A 19,906-nucleotide genomic window follows, 5' to 3' on the forward strand; every position below is an offset into this window, starting at 1 on the left:
GGGAGGACAGGCATCTTCTGCCCAAGCCTCCACACCGCAGCATGGCTTCTCCCTGCCCAACCCCCACCCACTGGGCATTGCAACAAGCCTTCTAGAAGCAGAGGCTCCGGTGACAGGACACCCCAGGGGATGAGTGTGACAGGAAAAGGCAGAGAGGCCAGTGGGGCTCTGCCACAGTGGAGGCAGCTGTGCTGCAACCCCAGGCAGACAAGAGACCCTGAGAAGCAGTAGTTAATGGGGGGGGGGGGGAGGCCCTTTGCTATTCCCAGGAGCTGGATGCAAGCCCACAGGAGTACCAGTGGAACGGCACTGCACACCATCTACTGATACTTTAGCGATACCATGAATACATAGCTCATGGAAAAAGTTCTTACCCGCTCTCAAGGATGTGTAAGATCCATGTTAAAAGGCTATAGTCACGTATGATTTCATAGGCAGATCTGGTGATGAGGGCAACGTTCTGCAGAATTTCCAGAATCCAATTCTGCAAAGCACAAAAAGTCACTCCTGAGAGGACAAACAAACTTACTCAACCAAAAGTGAGTTTTCCCTCCCATCGTTTTAACTTTTAATAGATTTTAGATAGGGACTCACAGGGCCCCAGACTCTGAGGGATGAGATTGCAAGCATTAGCCACTAGGTCCAGACTTTATCAGCATGCAAAGGACAGAAGACAGACTCCCAGCAGTCACAAGCCTGGGGAGAGCCTCACTTCTGACAGTCTATGGAAATGACCCACAGCATAATGTACCATGAAAACCCCATGGCTCAGACACACGATGGTCCCCAGACTTCCCTTAACTGCTTCTGGGCACCTCAGAATTCTCTCTATAAAAATAAAAAACTACCACACTCAAATTCCATTTACTGTAATGTGTTTCTTCATCCTGACTGCAAACCCCCACATCTTACATAAGACAGAAATAAAAGCTCGAAAGGTCAAGAATTAATCCAGGTGCCTAATCCTTTTCCCAGTTCCTTCTTTCAGCAGCCTGTGCATTTAGAAAACATAAAACGGCTGTTGATCTCAGGGCAAACTCACTGGCTCCTGATGGGTGAGGGGCGGCAGTCCCAACTCTCAATTCTTAGTTACTATGACTCCCCAAATCAACGGCAAGTTAGGAATTAAGTCTTTAATTAAAATTCAGAGTGCCTTTGACTTTTAAAGCTTTAGTGAAAACTGCACACTGACATTTCCTTAGATGATGATGACCACACCAGACTGTCAAAAAAGACAGGATCCCTCCTGAGATGCCACTCTAAAGCTTGCAGTCGTGACAGGGGAAGGGACACAAGAAGTTATGATCTCACAAAAACAGAGAGAGAGTCAACTTCAAGTCTGCTCGTGCCCACAGTCCTGGTACACGAGAGGCAGGGGGAACGCTGCAAGTTCAAAGCCAGCAACACGAAGCGCAGATTTCAGGCCAGTCAGGGATTATCATGTGAGAGCTCGTTTCAGAAACAAACAGAGTAAATTGCAGAAGAAGAATATAACTGAACACACAGTGTGACTGTACACAGGCCAACGTGTGTTTTATGCTATGCATCCAGGCTGGCCTTGAGTCCTCCTGAGGGCTGGGTCCCCCTGCAAAGGTCTGTGTCCCCAGACACTATATGCAGAGCCGGGAGCTACAGGGCTCCCATCACTCATGCCGGGTAATTTGCATTTTGGCTTTCTGGCCAACTCCACTGTAGGCTTATGGTCAGTAATTAGCAAAGAGGCAGAGCCCTTTCCTTCTGTCACCAAGGGTGTGGCAGGAAGGCTACAAAGAAAACCACCTGTCTGTCAGGGGACAAACAAGGCCAGACTCGACGCATACGCCGGCAGAGAACAGCCAGCTGTGCAGTGCACCTGAGATGCTCACCTGGGCCACTTGGTCACACAAGGGGCTGCTGAAGAAGGACAGCAGGGTGTGGAACACCCCTCTCCTGGAGCACAGCTCATAGCACTGCTTGTCTCTAATCCCCTGACGCAGAATTCCCAGCACCCATTCTTGTTCAGTTTTTTGCTAGGCAGACAAGTAAGAAAGCACTGTTAGATAGCTACAGCCCTTTCGTGGACAAGTAAGCACTACTGTTTCCAGGTGATGGCCAAGAGCTCTGGCTTTACGTCATTAAGAGCCCCATCCCGTCTTTGATTCCATTATCAGCTCAGAAACCAAAGGCCAAGCGCGTCACACACTCGGCATGTTTCAGTGGGTGGAGTTTACAGAAGGGTATGTCATACTCAGTGCGCAGCCTCGGCAAGCAAACACAAGAGGGTGCTGCAAGCCTCCGGACTCAGACTTTCAGGCAAGTCTGAGAAGTGCCAGGGCCAGGAGTGTGTCTGCCTTTGCAGGGCGGCACAGACGGTTCCTTTCTGTGGCCTGGCTCTGCATTGTGTAGCAAGCTGTATTGCTGGGGGACACAGAGGATGCAGAGGCTGAGCAACCTTGTTCAGGAGTCTCTGGGGAGGTTGAGGACCTGGCAACACTACCTGGAAGTCAGAGCTGTAGAAGAACTGGTAGAAACCTGGAAGTTTGTCCATGTTCAAGTTCTCATGTGATAGCAGAAACTTGCTGATCTTCCAGTACATGTGCTCCTCTGAGAAAACAACATGCAGTCACTGACAGTCTCACGGAAGAGACCGGCAGTGTATGAGCTGGGGACTGATCCCTACCCAGCAGAGCTTCTGCACCCTTCTCCTGATGACTAGGCCCTAAGAAACGGCATGACTGGAAACCAAGACCACCTCTACATGCAGCTTCTCCACATGGCTTAGGGACTATTCCGGGGCTTGTATTCCGGGGCTTGGCCACAGAGAAGAGAGCACAGGGCTCACACTGCCCTGCTTCTAGCCTCTCCTAGAAAGGAGCCGACCCAGGAGGGAGGCTCAGACATCGGGCTCTGGGATACAAGGCCGGGAGGGCACACACGCCCTCTTCTTACTACAGTCGCAAAGACTAGCTGCAGGGCCGCTGGTCACCAACACATGGCCTTCCGTGGCACGAGGGCTGATGTGACAGCTATACCCAGGCACCATGGGCTCAAGGGAGGCTACAGCCATGAACACCCGATCTCTGCTGGATTTTCTCCTGACAGACTCTTTTAAATCAGCAAAGTGATAATTATTTAGCTTCCGCCACCAGTTTCCAAGGCAGGGAACTGTATGTCACGCAAAGTATGTGACAGAGGAAAAGCAGACCTGACTTCTAAGAGCAACTTGATTACACGCTAACTGCAGAAGCCTCAGATGGCCAGGAGCTGGGGGAGTCAGCTGGGGGTGTCTTCTCAGCTGAGATTATGACCTTGCTGGACCCCAGGGCCACCAACCTTCTACTGGTTTTCCCCTGATTAATCCAAAGAAGGCCTTCTTCTGGTGAATCAAGGCCTGTTCCTAGCATGTCCTTTCAGACCTGTGTTCTAACACTGTGGGTTACATGTACAGCATGACTCATGCTTTCCAGCTGAGTACTGGGGCTGCACATACCATGGCCTCTGCTAAGCATGGGTCAGTGAGAGACAGTGTCAGACAAGCAGCTATTAACTCAAATGGGGGTATGCTGTGCCCGGCAACCTGCAAGGGCTTTGACGTGCGTGACTCCTGAGCACTCTGCAGAGAAGACACCCAGGGGCCCGGCTCCCAGAGCCTCGGTTCTGTCTGTCCCCTCCACCAGCATCTATGAGGGTACCTGGTTTCAAGATCTGTAGTGCAGCCTTGGCAATGAAAAGAGCGAGCGTAAAGGGGATCCTCAGGTTCGGAGCTTTAATTCCATTACGGACAACATCCAATAGGTACAGAACCTGAACAGAAGGGGAAGGTGAGCATTTTCAGAGTATCTGTTTTGTCACGGCTTTGCAGGGAGTGTCTGTTGCTTACAGCAGGACACTGTGTGCCTTCCTTTTGGAGATGCTTCCTGCTCCTTTCTTTTAGGAGCTGGCCTGCTCAATGCTCAAGAACAGCGCTCCCTGAAAGGAGATTTGTTCCTGCCCTTCTAGCACCGCAGAGTATGGGTTCTGGGGGTCAGATAGTTCTGGGATGACAGGTGCCTTCACCCCTGAGTTTAGAGCACAGATACATTCAACAGAAGGCAAACCATCCTATCTAGGCCCAAGAGAACAGTGTGCAGGGCACCCTTCCCAGTGGGCCCTGGGTAGAAGGCAGCCTCCCGAGGCTGAGCTGTACCTGAGCATCTTGTCACTCACCCCGTCCACACCCCTCCTCCTGCCCCGGTGACAGCTAGCTCTCCAAAGTCTCGCCTGCACCTCCACAGTACATCCAATTCCTGCTCACCTGGGACTGCTCCCGGAAGCGAGCTCCCTCCAGGTGTGAGTAGTAGGCTGCTAGGACATAGTAGGCTGCTGCTCGCATCTGGGGATCATAGCTGCTGAGGGCGGCGACAGTTAGACCCAGAGCGTTTGAATCCAAAAATTTTCGACAATCCACCACAAACTCTACAGAAAGTAAATTATAGCATTAAACATAAGATCCAAATTTCAGGATTCTTATGCAGCCTACAGGATTCACTTTCTTTTACATCATACCAATGCCAGCTGTACAGGCTGGACACAGAAAACACGTGTCACTGGCCGCTGAGACTAGACAAGAGTATCTTCCTTCCTGCTTCTAAGACACTGGTCAGTTCCAACCACAGAGGCCCCAAAGCCAAGGTCAGCACTGAGGGCTCGTGAGGGCAACACGGAGACCCACGGTGGAGCCTCAGCACATCAACAGAGTGAGTGGAGCACAGCATGGAGGGCGCGGGGGCCTGGCTCCCGGGTCCGCCCTGTTCACCCGGTGCCCCGGTCCCATGTAAGCTCATCCAGAGCCAACCAGTGGGGTCCAGACCCATTCTGTATGCAAAGGGTTTCCCTCCCTCCACTCTGGCAACCCTCTTCCTTTATCCCTTAAACACACAACAAAACACTCTGTAGAGTGCTTCGCCAGGCTTAAACAAAAGCAACAGTCAAAAACGTCTGCTGGGGCTGGGGGCTCAGTGACAGAGTACCCGTCTACCACACAAGGCCATGGGGTGATTCCCAGCATTGATGGGGCCAGGGAGGGCCTGCTGGCTGACAGCCATCTGCTCTATGTGAGGCCTCAAGGCACCCCCAACAACGGTGCAAGACAGGTGGGCCACATACACTGGGGGACCAATCCCTGACCTCTATCTTGTCAGCTCCACTTCAATGGGAACCCGGGCCTTTCTCCCAGGAAGAACTCTGTCCAGGGACCTCAAGGAGAGCTATTTCCCTTGCTGAGAAATGTAACCTGTGATAATTGCCCACAGAGATACTTTTTAGACTGAGTGGCCAGTGACCCAGTCAGGACCTAACAGGAGCAACCCAAGACGAGTGTCTTCTGAGAACATTCTTGGGTAACTATCAATGCGATCCACTTAAAACTGAAACAAAGATGGCGCACGAAGACAAAATGGAGAGAATGAGGACGGCACAGCCCCTGGAGGTGGCTGCTGGGATGCTGAGGTGAACGCTGCTGTGGAACAGCTCTCTGTGCACTGTGAACGTGTATTCCTCTCATCTGTTTAATAAAGAGCTGACGGGCCAACAGCAGACCTGGGAGGAAGGGTGGGGACGAGTCCCCAGCCAGACGCACAGGAAGCAGAACATGTACAAAATGAGGTAACGAGCCGTGAGCCAATCAAAGACAAGTCTAAGCCATCGGCTGAGCATTTATAATTAATAAGTCTCTGTGTGGCTACTTGGGAGTGGCTGGCAGGACAGAGCCGACCAGTGATCCCGACTAAAATCTCCACCAAGATCAGAATAGGACAGTGACTTAGAAGACTGGAGGAGAAACTAATCCAATATAGAGAGAACCGAACCCCAATACAGAGAGAACCTAAACACAGAGGAGAACGAGATGTGAAGGCCGCAGCACAGCAGGGAGGGGCAGGGCAGCTTGCGGAGGGGAGGCCGGTGAGCAAGGAGAAAACCACAAAAACTGAAGTAAAACCAAAAAGTGCATAGGCTAGCTTTATCAACCTGACACAAACTAAAGTCACCTAAGAGGAGGGAGCCTCAACTAAGACTGGGCTGTGGGCAACCCTGTAGGCGGTTTCTTAATTAGTGATTGACAGGGGAGGCCCAGCCCATGGTGGGTGGGGCCATTCCTGGGTTGGGGGCCCTGGGTTCTATAAGAAAGGAGGCTAAAGAAACAGCCATTGAGCAGCACCCTCCGAGGCCTCTGCGTCAGCCCCTGCCCTGGCCGCCTGCAGTGATGGACTCTGATCTGCAAGTGTAGCCAGATGAACCCTCTCCTCCCCAACTTGCTCTCCAGTCAGCGATTCACTGCAGCAATAGAACTCCAGCTAAGCCACTAACAAAGGAGAAGTGGCCTGCACTACGGTTAGTACACTGAGGTTAGCTTCTTATACAACGCAGGAAGCAAAGTCATCTGGCTGTCATCAAGGGTACGTCATGAGCCCCACCCTTAGCAAAGGTAGAGCTGACTAAGAGCTGCGATTTCATGAGGTATGCATGGTGAACACACTGCAACTAAGAGAGACAGGCAATGAGATTAAAGTCGGCTCTCATGCTGTTAAGGACACGCTGCCCTGAGAACCCACGAACGAGTCAAAGCACAGGCTGGGAAAGAACGGTCAGATGACTGTTCAGTGGCTTACAGACTCAATTTTACAGTTTTTAACAACTGGTGAGCTCTGATGTGGAAAGAGAACTAAAAAGCTTTATAAAAGCATCAAACTGTAGATAAAATTAACTTTGGACAACAAATGTATTTAAGAGACAGCTACATAACAAATATTCATGAATAGATTATGTTTGAGAGAGAACAGTCTAAACATTTAATTTTCACTCAATGAGAGAAGCTTGAATCTGACGGCTGGTATTATTTTAGTGACTACCGATGCTCTCAGACAAACGAGTCTCCCATGTGAACATGAGGAAGACCAATTTCCTGTTGTGACTTTCTCTGCTCTCTACGGTCTTGGCTCTGTACTTGTGGAAAAGGACTGCCCTTGGGTGCGAAAATACAACAGACTATTTAAAAGCGGCTACAAATGCTGTTCTGTTTTAGGAACCCTCTCAACAGCAATTTGGCCTTCTAAAACTACCTGTAACATCAGGACATGCCCACGACTAACACCAAAGCCCCCGAGCGTAGCCGGCGTTAATGGACTGTGGTTCTGCTCCAGGAGCACCAGGAAGTGCGCCCAGTCTCTGTATGTGACATCCTCAGCCGTGAACTGTCATCAGAGAGCAGAGTGCACAGGGCTGCTGTGCTGGGCACTGCTGCCTTGGCAGCCTGCAGCTGCATCCTGCTAGTACAGGAGCTGCTGTGGAACAGGCATGTCACTGCCACTGCTAACAGCCTTGGCGGACCGCTTCTTGGCCAAGCACTCAAAGAGGAGAGGTTGTAAGGTCAGAAACAGGTTTCCGCTCTACAAAGGGCTGAAAGTGAAGCCATAAGACAGAAGAATCCCAGGCCTGACTTAGGGCAAGGCCAGCGACACATGACTGTGGTGGAAGCAGACTGCCCGGGCCCCTTCCGGCATGCACGCACACAATACATGCGAGCGCGCGTGCACACACATACACATATACATGCACGTGCATGAAAACAAACCATAAAACTTTTTAAATAAAAAGGAAGCCATGCCTATAAGTCAGATGCAGAAATTATTTACTGTGTGCCTTAAAGTTTTAATTTTCTATCATCTAAACTTTAAAAATTGAATGCATTATCCAACACTAAAAATAACTAAATTCTCAATTCTGGGAAAAAGGAACAATACTAACTATCCCTTGTTCTTTTAATTAAGTATAGCTAAGGACATTGAACATAACATTAAATAAACCCATGAGCAGGCAAGATGACTGAAGCGAAGCCTGGCAACCAGAGTTGTATGACTGGGACTCATCCTTAGCAGCGCTGTCCTCTGACCTCCAGGTGTGCTAAACATCCTATGCGTGATAATAAGGACTAATCAACAAACCAAAGCCTATCATGACTAAAAAGGAGAAAAAGAGCCACGCAGGGCTCTAGACCCAAGGAATGACAAGGCAGACTGTGCCCCAGGGGCCCAGATTTGGTGCTGAAGAACCCAACCACATAATCAAAACAAACAAAACCCTAAAAAAATGGTTTTTTTTTGACTGAAACTAACCTGGGGAGCCATAACAACAATTGATAGCAATGTGACTGCAGAAGGCTGGCACTCACCTGGCCTGGTCAATTCCCCAAAGAGATGGAGGAGAAAGCAGGGATCATAGAGACTGTCGAGGTCCACTCTCACAGTAGTATCCTTAAACACCAGTGGCTCCCCTGAGTCCTGAAATAGCACAAGCCAACAACATGCTCATGGATGTGATCATCTGAATGGTGACCCCACTGTCCGAGCACATAAGCAGTTCAATAAAAAAGCAGTTTTCACATGATAATATGATCCTTGACACTTGCTTCAAGAGAAGCTTGTGGGGTGTAATAAATAAAACAGTGTGACCCAGCCTCAGTATGGACACTGGGGGTCCAGTCTGTACCCCTGAACAAAGGGGGAGTGACGGGGGGGGGGCAGAAGGGCAACAGCACACCTCAGTGGGCAGCAGCCTTCGGTGCTGTGGGAAGTGCAGGATGGTTCGCATCATACGGTCAGGGTCCAGCAGGCGGAGGATGTCCCCAACGCTTGGCTGCTGCCACAGTGACTTTCCTAGGCTTCGGCATGTCTTGTGATGTTCCACAGCTGCTGGGCCCCACAGCAGAACCCTAGAGCCAGAGAGAAATACAGACTGGTCACAGGACCCACCAGGAACAGGATGACAGCAACCCCAACATCCAGACCCTAGCTCATGCCAAGTGCCACTCTGGGTAATTACACATGCTCTACCACTTAGTACTCCTCACGACAGCTTCTGAAATTGGCATGGTGATGGGGTTGCTGAGGGTGCAGGACAGCAGGTGACGGCAGCAGAAGTCCCCACCCACACACTACCACACTGCTCTACTCCTGGAGTATCTGGCCAGACCCTGAGCCTTCTGCATGCATTATTTCACTTAATCTGTGCAAGGATCCCACAGCCTACATGGCATTTCCTGTGCAATGGGGGAGAGGTACTGAAAGGGCTGGGGAAGTTGTGTGGCCACTCACTTGCCGGCTGGTGAGTAGCAGAGCAGGGGTCCTATGTGGCGGGGTCTGGCTCCAAGCCAAGCTGTAGCAGCAGCGATAGGACCCTGACCTCTGGCTGCCCACAGGAAGGACCAACTCATCAGGACTGCTGTTTAAGTCTTTAGTCAGCCCTGTCAGGAGAACCCACCCTGTGCAGCCCAGTAATCTCCTGCAGCTGCCCACAGAGGCCCAGCATCATGGCACGTACTATGGGTGGGTCTGGTTGGTTCCTGCCAACATTTTACATGGAGGCTTTGTACTTGACCTCCCAAAAGTGTGCACTGTGGCAAGAACATGCTACACATATGCCTACATTTATACAAAATAAGGAATAAAAACATTAATAATAGTTTAAAACAATAACGACAAGGAATGAGAAGTCTGGAATCTAGAGCTCCTGGAGAAGGGGCTTCACCCCTGGGCCTAATGTCTCACTGTCCTTCGTTCATGACTGCCTGGCAAGCTAGCAATCACCTGAAGCTGATGAGACTGAGGCGGCTCTGTTCATATGCCCGAAGGAGAAGTAAAATCTTCTGGTCTAGAAGGCAAACAAAGCCACTTTTAGGACACCGGGCCCTTCAAATGCACAAGAGGGTCCACCCCACCAGCCCGGCCGACAGCCTGGCCATCAGGTCCTCCTCACCCAAGACACTGAGGGTGGCACTGTAGGTCCCGAGGAGCACAGCAAAGTGGCTGCTCTCACAGACGGAAGGGCACATCTTCACCACTGAGGACATCAAGTCCACCAGGGCTTCTGCAACAAACAAGGGGCATGAGCACCAGGGGACTCTCTCAGGACAGGAAGGAGCGGCACTACAGCGGGCCCTGGACGCTGGCCCTGGACGCTGGCCCTGTCCTTTCTGAGTGAGGGGGCCCTGTGGGCCCCCAGCCTCTTCCCCAGGGCCCCACTTTTGCATTCCTGTAATGACACCTCCAGAATCACCATCTCCACCGCTCACAGGACTTGGACTCAGGATCCACACACCCCTTTCCAAGCCTAGGACTTTAAACCCTAAGCATACCACCCCAGGTAGACCACCACACTCGCCAGCATTTACACTCCCTTTTACCCCCCTGAACCAATTGCATCTAACAGTTTTCTGTCTTTGAGCTAGCTGTGTAGATAGACACGCCCTGTGCTGATGCCTGATGGTCCGGGGGTGATGGCTTTGCCTCTGCCGTGTGCAGTGTTGCTTTGAGTGGACAGGGACATTCAGACAGCTCTGACACTGCAGGCTACACTGCTCTGAGGACTTGCGAGCATGAAGTCCAAGCTGACTAAGTTGGAGACAGAGTGGAAAAGAACAGTGGACTACCCCAAGGAAGTTCTAGCCCTTCCCGCTGTCAATCAATCCTCCCTACGAGATTCACGAGGTCAACCCATCCTCTCAGGGCAAATGTCCACACTCGATTTCCCATCCTCCCAACCTCTCCTGATTCCCACACTTCAATGCCAGCTCATGACAGGCCCACATGGGCCTCCACAGAACCACTCTAAACCAGACAAAGACTCAAAGCAAGTGGCAACTTCTGTGTCACTTAAGACCGAGAAGACCGAGGAGCATGTCTGGACCCTGGATCTGATACCGACTCTGAAAACAGGCAGTGCGTGGCCAGCAGGAAGAAACCGAGACAACAGCTGCCACGAGCTGGGAGGGCAGTGTGGGTCACCTTTTCCGTGGCTGTCCACATTGCCCACTTCTTCAGAAGTCAGCATGGTTGGCAGAAACAGAGAGTGCTGTGTGAGCATCATGTGCAGCACTGGGAGCTGGACAAGTTTCGTGTGTACGGAGCTTTCTGGACTATACAGGAGCTCCATGGCATCAAGCAGAGTCTTCAAAAAGGTGAGGTCCTGGTACCGAAATCTGGAGGGGCAAGCAAAGGGAAAAAGTGCCATGAAGGGAAGTTTATTTTTTAAGAAACAACATTTGTTCTTAGAATGTCAGAAGTACGAAGACAGAATTTTACAGTGACTGTGTATCCATTCATCACCTGGTTCGTCCAGTGACATAACTTCAGATTTGTTTAATCACAGGCCTGTCTGCCTACCGTGACAGGTGTGGTAGAATAGTATTTTAAGGCGTGTGACTTTTGATTATGCTGCATTTGTTTAACTCTGTGAAACTGAGATTCTTTGTTTGTCTAAAACCCTGATGGTCTAATAAGAAGCTGAACAGCCAATAGCGAGACAGGAGCAAGGGTAGGCGGGGCTGGCAGGCAGAGAGGACAGATACAAGAAGAACCAAGGAAGATGAGAAGCAATGAACGAGCGAACAGTGAACAAGGGGAGAAGGATGTCTGGGGCCAGCCACCCAGCCACGCAGCCACGCAGCCACCCAGCCACGCAGCCAGACACGGAGTAAGGAAAAAAAGTAAGATATACAAAAGCAAAAAAAGATAAAAGCCTAGAGGGGAAAGGTAAACAGAATAATTTAAACATAAAAAAGCTGACAAGAAGCAAGCCAAGATAAGGCCGGGCATTCCTAAGTAAGAATATGACCCCATGTAGGATTTATCTGGGAGCTGGTGGGCCCCAAAAAGAGCTAAAAGAGTAAAACATCACACAACAACAGGGATTACTAACCTACATCATGAGGAGATTCTGTCATGACACAGACATCACAGAATGGCCAGACACAGACTAAGACAGCTACATATCCACATGTGGGATCACCATCACATATAGGGCGATCTTTGACCAAGACATCGTATGTGGCATGTGGCTCAATTTTCTCTGTGGCACAGACATCACAAAGAACTTTCTGTTTAGTCAAGTCAGCAGGCAGAACTGAGCACTATGCAGTGGACTCTACTAGGTCAGCCTCCCTTGTTCCTTTCGCCATTTGAACTACACCAAGCTGTATGTAAAATCCCTTCAAACCCCACTAACGGGAAAGATCTATGAAGGGCTCTTGTAGCCCTCTCTATGTGAAAATTAGGGTCCCTGTACTTGTCAGGAAGGGAACAGGAAGGTCCATGCTGCACCGGTTACCCTGGACACACTGAGGGAAAGCTTTGACACAGAGGTGTGGTTACAGGTATGCACCTGTAATCCTAGCACTTTCGAATAGGCTTCAGGGTTGTAGAGAGCTTGGCTATATAGAGACTCAGTCTCAAAAGAGGGAGGGAGGAAGAGAGAGGGAGGGAGGAAGAGAGAGGGAGGAGGAGACAAACATAATGACAATGAGGGGGCTGGCCGCAGAGTGGAGAGATGGCTCAGTGGTTAAGAGCACTGGCTGCTCTTCCGGAGGACCTGGGTTTAATTCCCAGCACCGACATGGTGGCTCACAACCACATATAATGGAATCTAATGCCCTCCTCTGGCAAACAGAGCACTCATTACATACATACGTACACTCATACACACATTCATACGTATATTCACACATACATTCATACCTACACACATACATTCACACACACATACATACGTACATATATTCATACATACAAAGAAGGAATAAGAAATACTGATTGATGGCAGTATTTAACCTGGAACCGTCCTTTATGTCTTTCTTCTGCATGACATTTCCTCTGGCATTACATCACAAATGATCAGGAAATGAAGATTATAGGTACCAAAGATCATTTCATGATTCTCTGACTAGAGCAAATGTGAGGGAGGTCACATTAACTCTCCCGCATTCCCCGCTAGGAAAAGTCTCTCAACTTTGCTCACCTAGGGACATTCAAAGTCACTAGGATGTAACAGTCCGCAGGCCCCCCACCAGCTCTCTAGTAAAATGGGTATCAATATGCACCCACTGATGTGGGAGTCACCGCAGGGGCCACAAAGGTGGGGAGGGCGCAGAGAATAGGTAGAGTCCACCAGGCAGGGTCCCACTATACAATACAGAGATGGGATTGTACATCTTTATGTTTTAAATTAGAAGCGCGAGTAAAAGAAAAAATCAAAGGACGATATGAAAGTTCAAAATATCAAACACATGCAATAACACTCTGAACTTGGAACATACTTTGCCACATAAAGGAGCTGATGGCTACAGCTCAGTGGTATAAAACGAAAACCCACACGCTGAGCAGAGGCTTGGAAGATAACCGTGAGGTGGGGCGGATGGGAAAGACGGGGAGTGATCAGGAGTAATAGAGAAAACCGACACGCACTGAGTGTGAGTGTGCACATGTCACAGCATGCATTTGGAGGTCAGACAAGTGGGTCCTGGGCCAATATCAAACTCAGATTGTCTGGCTTGGCAGCAAGCACCTTTATCCACTGACCCATCTCAACAGCCTGGTTTCTTTTGAGATAAAGTCTCATGCAGCCCAGGCTGGTCTTGAACCCGCTGTGTAGCTCAGGATGACTGCAAAACTCCTCCCAAGTGCTGCATTACAGACATGCAATCTCGGGTCTTTTCCACTTTTGTGTTCTGGAATGTTTTTCTCCTCTACAAACAAGGCTGACTGACAGCTGTGCTGTGACTGGTCCTCTAATGACAAGCTGACAGACAAGACGTGCGTGGCTGGAACACTCCACACCTTTCTAAGTAGCACCTAGAAGATCAAATCAACTTACTTGAGTCCCGTCTTCACAAACTGCTGCCAGTCATCAGGGTCAACGTCTTTAAGTGCATGCTGGAAAAAAAGCAAGCAAAACGCACATGAAACCTGCCAGTGAGCAGAGCACACCAGCGTGCAGTCTTCAGGGAACAGGTGACCCAGCTCCAGTTCTAACTCCCTGAATCAGAATCAGGGAAAGCCCTGCGAAACAGCCTACTGAGTCCATCAGTCTAGCCCGCAGCTACTCCAGCCACCTATTGCCATTCCTGCCCACACCAGTGGGCAGAGACAGGACAATGATCTTTCAACAAAGGCCAACATGCAGATTTTGGATTTACAGCAAATATAATCAAAGCCCCCAAACCACACAGGGCTTTGTCTAAGACAGGGTCTCATGCAGCCAGCCTTGAACTAACTTTGAACTTCTAACCTTCCTGCCTCTACTTCCTGAGTGCTAGGATTACAGGTATGAGTTAGCACGGTTTTATTCAGTGCTGGTGATGGAACCCAGGATTTTGTGCATGCTGAGCAAGGGCTCAGGCCACTGAGCTACAACCCTGTGTTTTTAAAAAAGTAGTACTGACATTTTATTAGCATACCCATGAACACCAAACATGCAAAGGGACATTTCCCAAGTGACCCTGTTATGTTTCCTTCCCTACCTTTTTAGACAGCCCTGGTAGATTTGCAATTAGCCTTTTATTGAGGAACTAGTGGGAAATACTCTCACCCAACCCAGGAACAGTGTGCAAAGGGAAGAGGTCTGTGGGGCATGAGGCTCAGTGCTGGCCCTGAGGCCTTAGTTCACTCAAGTCACAGCCTCCACCAAGGCCAGCCATGTGTGGGGCCCTCAGGGCCGAAGACTGTGAGCAAACTCCCAGGGCACTGGGCCCTGCACTGAGGACTTCTCTGACTCATCACATGCTTAAATCCTGTCTCTTTGCCCCAGCAACCGCTCTTTCAGTAATCCACCTGGGTATAACTGAGCAAATGTACAAGGGACTATGGTGGTCAGGGCTGAGCTTGACAGGATCTAGAATGATCTGGAAGACAAAAGCCTCTGGGCATTTCTGTGGGGGAGTTTCTAACACTGAAAATTCAGTTTTATCTCAATTGCATGAATGCAGAGATAAACGTCTCTAGGATATTCATTCACCTAACATGGCGGAACAGGGTTTCTGGTGCTGGTGGCAGGGTTCTGTGGATGGAATGTGGGGATCTACAGGTGCTCAGCCAGCACTCTACCACTCAGCTACACCCCAGCTCCGCACTGCTGAAGATTTATGATCACAAACCAGTAGATCTAAATTTCCATGGGATTGGTGGAAAGAGTGATAGACACCATACATGGGTTACTACTGAGCAGTCCAAACCTCACTACTCACTGCCCTACCTGTAAAGAATCCTTTAACCGAGAGCAGAGACACTCAAGGGTACATGCTCAAGTCATGCCTTGTTTGGGTTCCTGTTACTTTACATTCACCAATCTATGACACAACAGATGAAGTCAGAAAATACAGCTTGTAAAGTTTCTTTATATGTGATATATATATACACATACCAAATCTGATAAAATCCAACATCCACTCCTGGTAAAAGATGGCTGACAAACTCAGTGCCTTTCCACCCACTCTGCCCCTAGACATGGCTCCCTTCATTTCTAAGCATACAGCTAGAAGCGGAACTTTGAACCTGGCTCGTCTGGCTCCGTGTCCCCTCAGCACATAACCAGGGTCTACCTCTAGGAGGGACACTTACCAACAACTCGCTTACGCGGAGCAGCATTGGCTTCTCTTGCTCCTGAGTGCTTTCATCCCCTGGCTCCCTGGCACTGAAGGACAGAACCAGCCACTGCACACAGGACCCCAGGAGGGTCTTCCTCCAGGCACTCAGCTCTTCTGCGGACTCCGCCAAGGCTGCTGAGATAGAGTCTGCCACGATCCAACTGCAGCAGGAGACCGGGTGGCGGCGTTACACTGCGAAGGGCTGCCTGCACGGCACGGAGCCCACACTACCCACTGTCAGTGGGGTCAGCACACCAGCTCACAGAGAAAGAGCAGTCAGTCTCTCCACACTAATTCTGCACGTGCGTGCCTGAGACATAGTTCCTCTAGGTATAGGGTTTTTACTGGGTTGGAAGTTACTATCTTTTTTTTAAGACATAGTTTCTCTATTGATTCTTTGGGAATCTGACGCCATGCACCCTAATGCCACTCATTTCCCAGCCCCCCATATCCTTTTCTTACCGACCCCCTCAGTGCCGCTAAAAGAAAATTTTTTAAAAAATGAAAACTAAACAAACAAAAACAAGAAGAAAACAACCCAAACACACAAAAACGACCCCTTTGCTTCCCCTCTCCTGCCTCAATTACCTCCTCCCTCGTCCTGGTGGCAGCGGGAGCAGTGTGTCACACACACCCTTGTGTCTAATCAGCTTTACTAGCAAAAGTTCGTTGCAACGAGTCCCTGGTCTTCTCCAGATTCATTCTTAACTAGGGTCTCTCCCGACCTCTGTACTAGTGACACACAGGGCCTGGTGATTTCTCTGGGAGACTGTTCTATGACAGCATGTAGTGGCACTGTCTTCTCTACCCTCTGGAGACCAGAAACCTGACCACCTCACCCAAGTTAGACACTGCAAAACAACTTGTGAGGGAAGTCACCCTGGTAGAATACCGCTCTCAGGGCATCAGCCCCAGCCACCCACATGCAGAGATGCGTTTCTCCAGCCGTAAGGCTGCTCTAGTCAGGACTGCGGTGGCATCTACTAGCACAGCAGGGACACAGGCACTCTCCATTCTTGATGCATACCAAAGAGCGGAGCGACACTAACACGGGAAAGCCACCCAATGGCCTTGGCTTGCATACCTCTTGTGACTACGCAGCGTCGGAAGCAAGCTGGGCAAATGGTCCATGACAGTGTGCAGGTCTTTGGTTCTTGCAAATGGAATGAGCTGGGCCATCGCCTCCAGATGTGGCTCATCAACATGAACAAGCCTGTGTCGCACTTGCCTCCACAGCGCCTTCAGGACAGGAGTGACAGCAGAGCGCACTAGACAGACACAAAGCAGAGGTTACTGTGCACAGCGCAGGGCACCTATGGAGAAGCGGCTGCCTGTGGGAAATCTCCCTTGAGGAAGCATCTGTCACTCACAATACACAGCAATAACAGAATCACTTTTATGCTTACTATAAATGGTTAAGTTGGAGGTGATTGGGGATTGGCTTGAGGCTTGGCATGAGGAGAACTGGACTCACACTGCTGAGACTCAGTATGAACTCACTAAGCATTTCCCAGAGGAAAAGGACAGGGTAATGGGACACAGGATGGCTTAGCCCTCAGTTACTTCTGCTCAGTCGCAAACAGCCAGACCAGCCCCAACTACTGCCCACCCTATCCTGCTTTTGTAACTAGGAATGGATAGGCACCTGGAGCTACAACTTAAGACAGGATATTGAGATGTTCCACCTAAAGAGATCACAATAAGGAGGAGCAGAACTGTGCCGCGCCCCAGAACTGACAGGGTTTAGGATAACAAGCCATTCTGTCTTCCCGGCAGAAACTCCAGGCTGTCCAAAGCCGGTTCTTTCCGTACCTCCTGCTGGCCTCGTGAAGCCTCCTTGAGTCCTGTGCTGGAGATACACATGGATAAGCGGGAGGAAGTCATCCAGGTGCTCCTGCAAGAGCCCCACACCAGGCTGCCCACACCACAGCTCAAACTTCAGTAGGTGGGTGCTGCTGTGTTGCAGAAGCAGGCTGGCAATACCCAGGGATGCCTTTGTCCGTCGGACCAGGCAGTACTCAAGGACATCAGTTGGGACCACGGTGGCCAGCACAGGGTCTCTCTGCAGAGTCTGAAGAAACACAGTGTCCAGCTCATGCTCGGCCAGAGAGGGGAGCAGAGCCCCCAGGCCTCGGACATACTCAGCCCACCAGAGGAGCTCACTGCTCTGCGGCCTATCCTGGGGGCTGCTTGCCAACAGCTCTACCAGGGTCTTCCCCAGACTGCTCAGTTGTCTCTCCTTCCCTGGGGACTGTGAGGCTTGCTGGGTCAGCAGCTGGGCCTCTGGCAGGCCCAGCAGGGCCAGGGTGACCTCTCGGATCTGGACACTTTCCATGTAGGGATGCAGCTCCCGCAGGGCCTCCAGCTGAGGCAGGGTCTTGGGTGCTGTCGAAGAACTCACAATCCTGGTGCGCAGCTCTCCCAACACACTCTGGGTGACGGCTTCTGAGTACTTTGCCAGGAGGCCCAACTGACCCAGTTTATGGAGAACTGGGGAGCATGTCACCAGCAGCTGAAGGACGCCTGTACTCAAGCGGGCTGCTAGGAGCTTCACAAGGGTGGGGCTGAGCGTGTGTGGAGGCAAGGCTTTCCGTTCCAGGGCTAGAAACCAACTCTCCAGTGTGGGATGTTTAAGGATGGCCACCAGCAACTCCTCTACTGTCTGAAAAACAAGGGCAGGGGCATACTTTATGTGTAACACAGGGTGCGGAGGCCACAGCTCCCTGCAAGCGTCCTGTGTTCTCAGGGAGGGAGCGCCCTGCGAATCCGCTCTATCTCAGCCCCAAGGGCTGATGCCTCTCAGGCAAGCTGGCAGCACCCTGCCTCATGCATGGGCTCCAGAAGCCCCAGGCAGCACAGAACACAGCTACTTGCCCCTCCCCCACAAGGTCTCAGGGTCCAAATAAGAGCTGCGGACTGACAAGAGGGCAAAGGGTCACTGGGAAGACAGAGCCCACACTAAGCGGTCACTGCTGGGCAGGGGTCACATCGTCTCAGCCAGGTTTCTACATTTCTCTAGCCTCCTATAGTGAACACACTTTTAAACTCAGAAACGGACGGCCAGTGTCGCAACCAGTGGGGAAAAGGACAAGAGGCTGTGGCGACGGTACCTTGTCAGCGGCCAACTCGAGTGAAGCAACAGACTCCATGTCCAAAAACAGATCAGACTCAGCGCGGGCGGCCTCCGCTTTCTGCTGGTTCTGGGCATCCAGCTGTTCCGCGTGGACAACCAGGTGCTTAAGAAGATCCAGGAGGAGCTGCAGGAGGGTTGGGCCCGCACTTTTGCCCAGCTGTAAGAGACACATGATGCTCAGACAAAGAAGGGCTGACAAGCCAGCAGAGTCCTGACTGCCCGGCCCAATGGAATCAGCAGGAGACTGGAGGAGCAGGCCAACAAGGCAAGACTCATGCAGGGAGGGGAGAGGGAGGAGGGGGAGGTGGGGAAGAGGAGGAGGGAGGGGAGAGGTACTGACCTGGCTGAAGTTCTCCACAGTGCTCTTGAGGTACAGCAGCACCTGTGTGGCTGAGCGCAGCACCTGCTGCAGAGTTAGACGCGGGACAGCAGCTAGCAGCTGTGTCTGAATGCTCCTGTCCCCAAGTGTGCAGCTCTCATACGATGTTTGCAGCAAGGTGGGGAAGCGAGATGATGACGGAGAATCATGGGGTACGGAGCTGCTGGGCACCTGCAGTGGCTGAGGGATCAAAAGGCACAGAATGGGAAAGAAATCACCTCAGAAGCAAAGGCTGCACACACCGGTGACAGCTGGGTAAAGTGTAATGAAGGGCACTTCACTAAACATTTGGTACAGCATGGTGCCACCTTCAAGGAAACCCCACCCCAACACTAACAGCCTGATGTCAGCCTAGCGCGCCTGCCAACAGAGTGCCCAGCACCTAGCATGCAGAATGACAGACCTTTAGAGGAGCCGGCCAGGAAAGAACCACCCAGGGCGAAGTCTGGTTTCAAGCTACCTGCCTACCCCGAGTATCTTGTCAAAAGGACTGGAAAATGGGTAGAAGGAAAAGAAGGATCCAGAGCAGTCCTGGTCTAAACAGGAATTATTCACGTACAACCACCGAGCTGTAATCTCAATCCACGCACAGGACTTAAAACACTTGCCTTCCCTCAGCTAAAAGCCGCTGTGTACAGAAGCTCAGTGGTTCTCAAAGCATGGTCTGAGGACCAGCACAGCAGCGGCATCCTTGGGACTGTGACAAAGGCTGACTCTCAAGATCCCAGCCCATACCTGCTAGCTGGGTCACATTACGGTCAGGGCCTGGCGACCAGGTTTCAATATGCACCACGAAGTGTGAATCCAGCTGTGATCCACTCAACAGAGTGTGGTCACCAACACAGCCCACAGGAGGAGCAGCACTGACCTCAACTGCCTGCTGCCTGCGGGGACCATACGTCTGCAGAGGACAGCGGCAGTGCAGTGTGGAACCAGACTGATCGAATCCTGCCCCACCTCTAACTGC

The 19,906-nt window shown here is 50.9% G+C and overlaps 1 protein-coding gene across 1 annotated transcript in view; it reads right to left on the bottom strand.

The window, feature by feature from the left end:
- Positions 1-19,906, bottom strand: part of Urb1 (URB1 ribosome biogenesis homolog) — a 55,056-nt gene that overhangs the window by 6,482 nt on the left and 28,668 nt on the right. Inside the window, exons 20-35 of the mRNA XM_051191872.1 lie at positions 18,901-19,119; positions 18,538-18,717; positions 17,240-18,089; positions 16,512-16,695; positions 15,402-15,588; positions 13,660-13,718; positions 10,797-10,990; positions 9,769-9,879; positions 9,600-9,663; positions 8,554-8,725; positions 8,186-8,294; positions 4,274-4,434; positions 3,672-3,783; positions 2,477-2,583; positions 1,866-2,009; positions 375-484 (exon numbers count right to left, since the gene is read on the bottom strand). Coding sequence (XP_051047829.1) covers positions 375-484; positions 1,866-2,009; positions 2,477-2,583; positions 3,672-3,783; positions 4,274-4,434; positions 8,186-8,294; positions 8,554-8,725; positions 9,600-9,663; positions 9,769-9,879; positions 10,797-10,990; positions 13,660-13,718; positions 15,402-15,588; positions 16,512-16,695; positions 17,240-18,089; positions 18,538-18,717; positions 18,901-19,119 — 2,963 coding nt within the window. The remainder of the gene's footprint in view (positions 1-374; positions 485-1,865; positions 2,010-2,476; positions 2,584-3,671; positions 3,784-4,273; positions 4,435-8,185; positions 8,295-8,553; positions 8,726-9,599; positions 9,664-9,768; positions 9,880-10,796; positions 10,991-13,659; positions 13,719-15,401; positions 15,589-16,511; positions 16,696-17,239; positions 18,090-18,537; positions 18,718-18,900; positions 19,120-19,906) is intronic.

This window comes from Phodopus roborovskii, unplaced genomic scaffold (assembly GCF_943737965.1).
Source record: "Phodopus roborovskii unplaced genomic scaffold, PHOROB, whole genome shotgun sequence".
Lineage (NCBI taxonomy): Eukaryota > Metazoa > Chordata > Mammalia > Rodentia > Cricetidae > Phodopus > Phodopus roborovskii.